The sequence below is a fragment of the Somniosus microcephalus genome, unplaced genomic scaffold, assembly GCF_052327205.1.
Source record: "Somniosus microcephalus isolate GS21.2 unplaced genomic scaffold, FLI_Smic_1.0 unresolved_chr8, whole genome shotgun sequence".
Lineage (NCBI taxonomy): Eukaryota > Metazoa > Chordata > Chondrichthyes > Squaliformes > Somniosidae > Somniosus > Somniosus microcephalus.
Window position 1 is genome coordinate 30,705,754 of NW_028225186.1, and position 11,230 is coordinate 30,716,983.

Sequence of the window (11,230 nt, forward strand, 5' to 3'; positions counted from 1 at the left end):
GCCCCCTTTTTGTTTTTAAGTTCTACCCATATGGCCTCATTAGAGGAACCCGCTAATATACCGTCCCCCCTTACAGCAGTAATTGACTCCTTAATTAATATGGCAATACCCCCTCCCCTTTTACACCCCCCTCTGTCTCGCCTGAAGATTCTATACCCCGGAATATTGAGCTGCCAGTCCTGACCCTCCCTCAACCATGTCTCCGTGATGGCAACAATATCGTACTCCCATGTGTTCAACAACAACGTCAGTTCATCCAGCTTATTTGCAAGACTCCTTGCTTTAAAATAAATGCCTCCCAGCCTTGCCATATTCCCTTTTGCCTTCACATATTTGCTCTGCCTTCCCAGCTGACTTGTTTTTTCCTCTGTATTTGGCTGTAAATCACCCCCTACTATGGCTCCACTCTGCATCCCATCCCCCTGCCAAGTTAGTTTAAACCCCCCCCAGCAGTGCTAGCAAACCTCCCCGCAAGGATATTGGTCCCCCTCTGGTTCAGGTGTAAACCGTCCGAATTGTGCACGTCCCACCTTTCCCAGAAGCAGACCCAGAGATCCAGGAAACTAAAGCCCTCCCTCCTGCACCATCCCTTCAGCCACGCATTCACCTGTTCTATCTTCCTATTCCTATACTCACTAGCACGCGGCACCGGGAGTAATCCAGAGATTACAACCTTTGAGGTCCTGCTCTTTAATCTTCCACCTAGCTCCCTAAATTCTTGCTGCAGGACCTCATCCCTCTTTTTACCTATGTCGTTGGTACCAATGTGGACCACGACCTCTGGCTGTTCCCGCTCCCCCTCCAGAATGCCCTGCAGCCGCTCAGTGACATCCTTGATCCTGGCACCAGGGAGGCAACAAACCATCCTGGATTCACGTCTACGGCCACAGAAACGCCTATCTGTTCCCCTTACTATAGAATCCCCTACCACTATTGCTCTCCCACTCTTTTTCCTCCCTTCCTGGGCAGCAGGAGCACCCCCAGTGCCAGGAAGTTGGCTGCTGCTGCCTTCCCCTGGTGAGTCATCCCCCTCAACAGTATCCAAATCGGTATACCTGTTTGAGAGGGGAATGGTCACAGGGGTCTCCTGCACTACCTGCCTGCTTCTGTTGCTCCTCCTGTTGGTCACCCATTTCCTTTCTTCCTGTGCAGCCCTTACCTGCGGTGTGACCAACTCACTAAATGTGTTATCCATGACACTCTCTGCATCGTGAATGCTCCACAACCCATCCACCCGCAGCTCCAGTGCCTCAATGTGGTCTGCTAGTAGCCGCAGCTGGATGCATTTCCGGCACGCGTGGTCATCAGGGGCACCGGCAGTGTCCCTGAATTCCCACATAGAGCAAGAGGAGCATAACACGGGGCTGGACTCTCCTGGCATGAGTTACTCTTTAATTAATTTAAATTAATTCACTATCACCAGTTAAAGATATCTCTAAGGTACTTGTATAGTCTACCAACAGTCCCTGCTACACCAGAAAAGACCCTCGTAACTAGAAACTACAGAGTTAAAGTTTAAAAAAGAGAAATACTCACCAACCAGTCACTTACCTGCTCCCTGGTGACGTCACACTCTGATTACTTTTTACCTCTCTCCCCGCTGCTGAGTTGGTGTGCCTCGCTGCTCCCTGCTCTGAACTGGTCGGGCCTCAGTACTCGCGCCAGTTTTTATACCGGGCTCACCTCGTTGCTCCCTGCTCCGAACTGGTCGCGCCTCGGTACTCACGCCGGTTTTTATACCAGGCTCACCTCGCTGCTCCCTGCTCCGAACTGGTCAGGCCTCGGTACTCGCGCTGATTTTTATACCGGGCTCACCTCGCTGCTCCCTGCTCCGAACTGGTCAGTTATGAGGTTGTTGTCGAGTCGGAGCTCCTGCAAGTTGGTGAGGTTAGAAAAGGCAGCCTTGTTGATAACAGCAATGTTGTTAATGTTCAGCTTTAGGGTCCGGAGATGGGGAGCATAAGAGAAGGCGTGACTATAAATGGTGAAAATCCTGTTGTAGTGAAAGGTTAGGAGCGACAGCTTGGGAAACACCGCGACTGCCTTCCCATCCTTGTAACAGGAAGGTAACTTGTTGACTCTGTTGTGCTCGATAATGAAAGAAACAACTTGCTTACTTTTCGATGCAAATTCAAAGCAGGCCACAGATGTGAGGAGATTGTGTGATAAATCCCAGCTGGTGATGGGTGGGCACTGGGATAGGGAATGGGCAGGGAGGAATACGATCTGATTGTTCTGCAGGACCAGGCTCTTCATAGGCCTGAGATCCAGATAGTTGCACAGTTTGGACAACTGACTCTGGTTGTGCATCCTTAACCCAGAGTATTTAACATTCTGTAGATCCAGGTTTGCAGATTTGAGAAACTCGGTGTTTTTTAAGGGGTTGTTCTTGATGATCAAACACGAGATGTTCCTCAGGTCAACTTTAGAAAATTCCAAAGCATCGGAGAGTTTGTTATTGGACAGATCCAACTTGAGAATGTTGCTGAGGAAGTTCCGTTGGCAGTCAAATATTGTGAGAGAGTTGTTAGAGAGGGAAAGGTTTCGGAGGGAGGGCGGGAGGGTGGTGCGATGTTGTAGGGAGGCGAGTTGATTGTTGCCCAGATCCAGGAGCGTCAGATTACTGAGCCCAGAGAAAGCGCTCTCCAGATGGGAGAAATTCTGCAGTTCATTGAAGCTTAAGACAAGTGTTTGAAGATTGTCCAATGCAGCGAAGGCTTTGGGTTCAACTGTGGCTAAGCGGTTGTGATGGAGCAGGAGTTGATCTCACTTTTCAAGTTCTTGGAAGCCCGAAGAGTTCAGACGAGAGATACTGTTGTAGGACAGGATAAGTTCAGTAGGCTGGTGAGATTACTGAATGCACCACAGCAAACACTCTCAATCCGATTGTAATCCAGCCGCAGGATGAGCAGCTTGGAGAGGGTGCGGAAGCTGTCCGCTTGCAGTTGGGTGAGCCAGTTGTGGGAGATGTTCAAGTGCACGGTGCAGGCTGGGAGGGCGGAAACGGCACTAGAGACCTGTGTCAGGAAGCAGTGGACGCACTGAAAGGTACCATTGTGGTTGGCATCCTGCATGCTGTTATTGAAACTGTACCCGGAGACTGTGGGCAACAACACATTGCAGGAGAGGGCACAGAGAAGCAGCAGCCATTCAACGCTCAGTCTCAACATCACAGCCTCCTTCTTCCATCCGAGGATTCAGATGTTTTGCAGGACCTCACTCAAGAAAATTTTTTTGTGTGTGAGATGTTTTTTCTCTGTCGCTGCCAGAACATCCTGTAAAGTCAGAGATGGTTTACATTGTCAGTTTAGTAGAAATTAAGCAAATCAGTTAACCTGCTGCCATGGATACTCTGTTCTCCTCTACTCTGAAAAGCCATTCCCATGTTTAATATCTGTGATATGCGGAAGGCTCCTTTCTGTCCAGATATTACCAGCTCCCTGAAGACCCCTTACTCCTCTGAACACCTCACGCTCTCGCATACCTCGCCCATTCCATCTTCACCTGTGGCTCTCCCAGGCCACGACTAATTTCTCATTAAGAGTTGCTTCCTCTTTGTATTGAAGTGCCAAAGGCCCCAGACCCTGATGACTGTGTTCTCGAATACTGAGGGAAGACAGAGAGGAGGTAACAGAGGCTTTGAGGACAATGCTCCAAACATCCTGTGCACTGGTCCCCATATTACAAAAAAGATATAGAGGCACTGGAGAAGCTGCACAAAAGGTTTGAACAAGAACTGAGAGGTTTCAACTATCAGGAAAGATTAAACAGGCTGGGGCTCTTTAGAAAAGAGACTGAGAGGTGACCTGATAGAGGTCTTTAAAATTATGAAGGGATTCGACAGGGTAGACAGAGGGAAGATATTTCTAGTTGTGGGGAGAGACCAAAACTGGGGGCCATACATATGAGATAGTCACTAATTCATCCAATAGGGAATTCAGGAGAAAGTTCTTTACCCAGAGAGTGGTGAGAATGTGGAATATGCTACCACAAGGATTGATTAAGGCGAATGTCATTTGAGGGGAAGCTAGATAAGGACCTGAGGGAGAAAGGAATAGAAGGTTGTGGTGATAGTGTGAGATGAAGTAGGGTGGGAGGAGGCTCGTGTGGAGTATAAACGCTGGCGTGGACCGGTCGAGCCGAATGGACTGTGTATGTGCTGTAAAATTCTATCTAAACCTTGGATATGGAAGTTGGGCCACATGCCTGCAGTTGCCAATATAACAACTCTCTTCAGAGTTAAAGGGATAAATCAGATAACTACAGACCAGTCGGCCTAACATTGGTGGTGGGTGAGCTCCCAGAGAAAGAAAAAAGAAAGACTTGCGTTTCTACAGCGCCTTTCATGACCTCAGGACGTCCCAACGCTTTAGTGCCAATGAAGTGTAGTCACTGTTGTAATGTAGGAAATGTGGTAGCCAATTTGCGCACAGCAAGCTCCCACAAACAGCAGTGTGATAATGACCAGATAATCTGTATTAGTTATGTTGATTAAGGGGTAAGTATTGGCCCAGGACCCAGGGGAGAACTCTCCTGCTCTTCTTCGAAATAGAGCCATAGGATCTTTAACACCCACCTGAGAGGACAGACACGGCCTCGGTTTAACATCTCATCTGAAAGACGGCGCCTCCGACAGTGCATCACACTCTGTGCACTGCATTGGAGTGTCAGCCTGGATTTTTGTGCTCAAGTCACTGGAGTGGGGAGAGCGAGAGTAACTCAGGGCAAGGGTGCTTCCCACTGAGCCACGGCTGACGGGAGCAGGGACTGCAGGGAGGATGAGCAACCTGGCCACAGCACCGTGGAACGGGTGGCCATTCAAGAGGGGGGAGTAAATAGAAATGTTGTAGTGGTAGGGGATAGTATTATTAGGGGGATAGATAGAGTTCTCTGCAGCCGAGAGCGAGAGTCCCAAAGGCTGTGTTGCCTACTCGGTGCCAGGGTTAAGGACATTTCCTCTGGGCTGGAAAGAAACTTGCAGTGGGAGGTGGTGGATCCAGTTGTCGTGGTCCATGTTGGTACAAACGACGTAGATAGGACTAGGAAGCCGGTTCTGTTGAAGGAGTATGAGCAGCTAGGGGTGAAATTAAAAAACAGAACCTCAAGGGTAATTATCTCTGGATTATTACCTGAGCCACGAGCGAATTTGGCTAGGACAAATAAAATTAGAGAGTTAAATGCGTGGCTCAAAAACTGGTGTGGGAGAAATGGGTTTTGCTTCCTGGGACACTGGCACCAGTATTGGGGCAGGAGGGAGCTGTTCCGTTGGAACGGGCTTCACTTGGCCAGTGCTGGGACTAGAGTCCTGGCGGATCATACAACTAGCGCTGTAGAGAGGGCTTTAAACTAACTAGTTGGGGGGAGGTTCCTAGAGAGCAAATAATAAAAATGACAACAGAGAAGGTCATAGACTTAGGTAGCAGTGGGGAAATTAAAAACCAGAGCGTGTCAGGAAGGGGCAGAAGGTATGGAGTAAAAGGTAAAGTAATAAAAAGGGCAAAAGCAGGAACTAAGTGTCACAGAACATATTTGAAAGTTCTCTATCTGAATGCACGTAGCATTCGTAACACAATAGATGAGTTAATGGCACAAATAACTACATATGGGTATGATCTTGTGGCCATTACAGAAACATGGCTGCAGGGTGACAATGCCTGGGAATTAAACATACCAGGTTATTTAACGATCAGGAAGGACAGGCAGGAAGGAAGGGGAGGTGGGGTGGCTATGTTAATAAAGGAAGGAACCACTGTAATACAGAAAAATGATATTGGGTCAAAAGATCAGGATAATGAAACAGTTTGGGTGGAGGTAAGGAATAATAAGGGGAAAAAAACACTAGTGGGCATAGTCTATAGGCCTCCGAACAGTTGCAACTTTGTAGGACGGAGTATCAATCAGGAAATAGTTGAGGCTTCCAATAAGGGAACATCTATAATTATGGGGGATTTTAACTATCATATTAATTGGACAAATCAAATTGGGCAGGGCTGCCTTGAGGATGAGTTCATTGAGTGTATTAGGGATGGGTTTCTTGAGCAGTATGTAACTGAACCGACCAGGGGGCAAGCAACCTTAGATCTGGTCCTGTGTAACGAGACAGGATTAATTAAAAATGTCCTAGTAAAGGATCCCCTTGAAATGAGTGACCATGACATGGTTGAATTCCATATTCAATTAGAGGGTGAGAAGGTTGGATCTCAAACAAGCGTGCAAAGCTTGAAAAAAAGGAGACTATGAAGGTATGAGAGCGGAATTGAGTAGAGTGCATTGGGAAAATAGATTAAAGGGTAAGACGATACATGATCAGTGGTGTACATTTAAGGAGTTATTTTACAACTTCCAAATAATATATATTCCACTGAGAAGAAAAGGGTGTAAAAGAAAAGACAGCCATCCGTGGCTAAGTAAAGAAATTAAGGATAGTATTCGACTAAAAACAAGGGCATATAAGTTAGCCAAATCGAGTGAATTATAGAGGGTTGGGAAAAATTTAAAAGGCAGCAAAAAATAGCAAAAAGATTGATTAAGAAAGGGAAGATAGATTATGAAAGTAAATTAGCGAAAAATATAAAAACAGATAGTAAGAGTTTTTATAGTTATATAAAAAGAAAAAGGGTGGCTAAAGTAAATGTTGGTCCCTTAGAGGATGAGACCGGGAAATTAATGGTGGAAAATATGGAGATGGCAAAACACTGAATGAATATTTTGTATCAGTCTTTACAGTAGAGGACACTAAGAATATCCCAACACTGGACTAACAGGGTGCTATAGGTGGGGAGGAGCTAAACACGATCAAAATCACTGAGGAAGTGGTACTCGGTAAAATAATGGGACTCAAGGCAGATAAATCACCTGGACCTGATGGCTTACATTCTCGGGTCTTGAGGGAAGTGGCGGTAGGGATTGTGGATGCATTGGTAATAATTTTCCAAAACTCCCTGGACTCAGCAAAGGTCCTGGCAGACTGGAAAACTGCTAATGTAACACCCTTAATTAAAAAGAGCAGTAGACAGAATGCTGGAAACTATAGACCGGTTAGCCTAAAGTTTGTGGTAGGTAAAATTTTGGAGCCCATTATTAAGGAGACAGTAACAGGACATTTGGATAATCATAATTTAATAGGACAAAGTCAGCATGGTTTTATGAAGGGGAAGTCATGTTTGGCAAATTTGCTGGAGTTCTTTGAGGAAGTAACATATAGGGTGGATAAAAGGGAACCAGTGGACGTAGTGTATTTGGACTTCCAAAAGGCATTTGACAAGGTGCCACACAAAAGATTATTGCTTAAGATAAAAAATCACGGGATTGGGGGTTATATTCTGGCATGGATCGAGGATTGGCTATCGAACAGAAGGCAGAGAGTTGGGTTAAATGGTTCATTCTCAGACTGGCAATCAGTAACTAGTGGTGTTCCGCAGGGGTCAGTGCTGGGTCCCCAACTCTTTACAATCTATATTAACGATTTGGAGGAGGGGACCGAGTGTAATATATCAAAGTTTGCAGATGATACTAAGATGGGAGGGAAAGTAGTGAGTGAGGAGGACATAAAAAACCTGCAAGGGGACATAGACAGGCTAAGTAAGTGGGCAGAGATTTGGCAGATGGAATACAATACTGGAAAGTTTGAGGTTATGCACTTTGGCAGGAAAAATCGAAGAGCAAGTTATTATCTTAATGGCAAGAAACTTGAAAGTACTGAAGTACAAAGGGATCTGGGGGTCCTGGTGCACGAAACTCAAAAGGTTAGTATGCAGGTGCAGCAAGAGATTAAGAAGGCCAATGGAATGTTGGCTTTCATTGCTAGGGGGATAGAATATAAAAATAGGGATGTATTGCTTCAGTTGTACAAGGTATTGGTGAGACCGCACCTGGAATACTGCATACAGTTTTGGTGCCCATACTTAAGAAAAGACATACTTGCTCTCGAATCAGTACAAAGAAGGTTCACTCGGTTAATCCCGGGGATGAGGGGATGGATATATGAGGAGAGGATAAGTAGATTGGGAATCTACTCATTGGAGTTCAGAAGAATGAGAGGCGATCTTATTGAAACATATAAGATTGTGAAAGGGTTCGATCGGGTGGATGCAGGCAGGATGTTCCCGATGATGGGTGAAACTAGAACTAGGGGGCATAGTCTTAGAATAAGGGGCTGCTCTTTCAAAACTGAGATGAGGAGGAACTACTTCACTCAGAGGGTGGTAGGTCCATGGAATATGCTGCCCCAAAAAGCTGTAGACGCTACATCATTACATAAATTTAAAACAGAAATAGACAGTTTCCTAGAAGTAAAGGGAATTAAGGTTTACGGGGAGCGGGCAGTAATTGGGACATGAGTCTGGGTTCGGATCGGACATGGCCCTGTGGGTAGCGGAGCAGGCCCAGGGGCTGTGTAGCCTGATCCTGCTCCTATTTTGTGTGTCTAATTCTGTTAGATTCAGGAGATGGTTCTGTGATAGTAGATTGGCGGTTAGGATCAGATCAGCCATGATCTTATTGAATGGCAGAGCAGGCTCGAGGGGCCGATTGGCCTACTCCTGCCCCTATTTCTTATGTTCTTACGGTCTTTTTGGGTCTGATGAAAGGGAGGAACTGAAAGAAATCAGTATTTGTAGGGAAATGGTGTTAGAGAAATTGACGGGATTGAAGGCCGATAAATCCCCAGGGGCTGATAATCGACATCGTAGGGTACTTAAGGAAGTGGCCCTATAAATAGTAGATGCATTGCTGATCATCTTCCAAGATTCGATGCAATCTGGAACAGTACCCATAGCTTGGAGGGTAGCTAATGTTACCCCACTATTCAAAACAGGTGGTAGAGAGAAAAATGGGAATTACAGACCAGTCAACCTGACATCGGTAGTGGGGAAAATGCTAGAGTCCATTGTAAAAAATGTAATAGCAGAGCACTTGGAAAACAGTGACAGGATCGGACAAAGTCAACATGGATTTACAAAAGGTAAATCGTGCTTGACTAATCTACTGGAATTTTTTGAGGATGTAACTGGTAAAATAGACAATGGAGAACCAGTGGATGTGGTGTATTTGGACTTTCAAAAGGCTTTCGATAAGGTCCCGCGTAAGAGATTAGCGTGTAAAGTTAAGGCACATGGGATTGGGGGCAAGGTATTGACTTGGATAGAGAACTGGTTGGCAGACAGTTGACAAAGAGTTGGAACAAATGGATCTTTTTCCGAGCGGCAGGCAGTAACTAGTGGGGCACCGCAGGGATCGGTCCTTGGACCCCAGCTATTCACAATATATAATAATGATCTAAACAAGGGAACTAGATGTAATATCTGCAAGTTTGCAGATGACACAAAGCTGGGTGGGCGTGTGTGCTGTGAGGAGGATGCTGAGAAACTCCAGTATTATTTGGACAGGTTGGGTGATTGGGCAAAAGCATGGCAGATGCAATATAACGTGGATAAATGCGAGGTTATCCACTTTGATGTCAAAAACAGGAAGGCAGATTATTATCTGAACAGCAATAGATTGGGAGAAGGGGAAGTGCAACGAGACCTGGGTGTCCTTGTACAGCAGTCGCTGAAGGTAAGCATGCAGGTGCAGCAGGCAGTTAAGAAGGCAAATGGTATGTTGGCCTTCGTAGCGAAAGGGTTTGAGTACAGGAACAAGGATGTCTTGCTGCAGTTGTACAGGGCCTTGGTGAGACCACATCGTGAGTATTGTGTGCAGTTTTGGTCGACTTATCTGAGGAAGGATGTTCTTGCCATGGAAGGAGTTCAGCGAAGATTCACCAGGCTGATACCTGGGATGGCAGGAATGACGTATGAGGAGAGATTGGGTCGATTGGGCTTATACTCGCTGAAGTTTAGAAGAATGAGAGGGGATCTCATTGAAACTTATAAAAGTCTGACAGGACTGGACAGACCAGATGCAGGAAGGATGTTCTCGATGGCCGGGGAGTCCAGAACCAGGGGTCACAGTCTGAGGATAAGGGGTAAGCCATTTAGGACTGAGATGATGAGGAATTTCTTCACCCAGAGAGTGGTGAAGCTGTGGAATTCTCTACCACAGAAGGCAGTAGAGGCCAGTTCATTAAATATATTCAAGAAGGAGTTGGATATATTTCTTAAGGCTAAAGGGATCAAGGAGTATGGCGAGAAAGCAGGGACCGGGTACTGAATTTGGATGATCAGCCATGATCGCATTGAATGGCGGAGCAGGCTCGAGGGGCCGAATGGCCTACTCCTGCTCCTATCTTCTATGTTTCTATGTTTCTATGTCCTTATATGGGATAAAATTAATATTCAACTAGAAACCGTTCTAGAAACCAGGAAGCTGGTTAAAAGACAGAAGCAGAGTGCGGTAGTTATTGGGTGTTTTTTTGACTGGACGATGTAAAGAGTTGCCCCCCCTGCATCACTGCTGCGACCGTTGCCCTTCTTGCTATTTCAACAATCTGGACTTGGGTACAGGAGGCAGACGTATCGACATTTACTGCTAACACGAAAAACAGGGCGCCTGGGTAGCTGTGAAGGAACCGTCAGTGAACATTTAGAGAAGAATATGGAGAGGAAATCTACAGCAAATGGTGTGTTAAAAGCTGCCCAGGAGTCTCCAACAATAGATATTTACAGAGCAGAGGAGATCATTCGGCCCACTGTGTTAATTCTGGGTCTTTGCCACAGCAATACTAAACTAAACCCACTGAACCAGTATCTCCCCATAGACCTGTATCAATCGCAAATTAATCCCACTACCCCACTCTCTCCCCAAAGCCCTGTAACAATCCCAAACTAATCCCACTGTCCCGCTCTCTCCCCAAAGCCCTGTAACAATCCCAAACTAATCCCACTGACCCGCTATCTCCCCATAGCCCTCTATCAATCCCCAAACTAATCCCACTGCCCCGCTCACACCCCATAGACCTGTATCAATCCCAAACTAATCCCACTGCCCCGCTCTCTCCCCAAAGCCCTGTAACAATCCCAAACTAATCCCACTGACCCGCTATCTCCCCATAGCCCTGTATCAATCCCCAAACTAATCCCACTGCCCCACACACACCCCATAGACCTGTATCAATCACAAACTAATCCCACTGCCCCGCTCTCACCCCATAGCCCTGAATCAATCCCAAACTAATCCCACTGCCCCGCTCACACCCCATAGACCTGTATCAATCACAAACTAATCCCACTGGTCCGCTCTCACCCCATAGCCCTGAATCAATCATAAACTAATCCCACTGCCCCGCTCACAC

At 46.3% G+C, this 11,230-nt stretch overlaps 1 protein-coding gene across 1 annotated transcript; it reads right to left on the reverse strand.

Annotated features, from left to right (window-relative positions):
• Window positions 1-430: 430 nt before the first annotated feature.
• LOC147085786 (uncharacterized) lies at window positions 431-1,381 on the reverse strand. The gene has a single exon (XM_085979158.1). It carries the CDS (start codon window positions 1,379-1,381, stop codon window positions 431-433), a length of 951 nt encoding a protein of 316 aa, XP_085835284.1.
• Window positions 1,382-11,230: the final 9,849 nt, after the last annotated feature.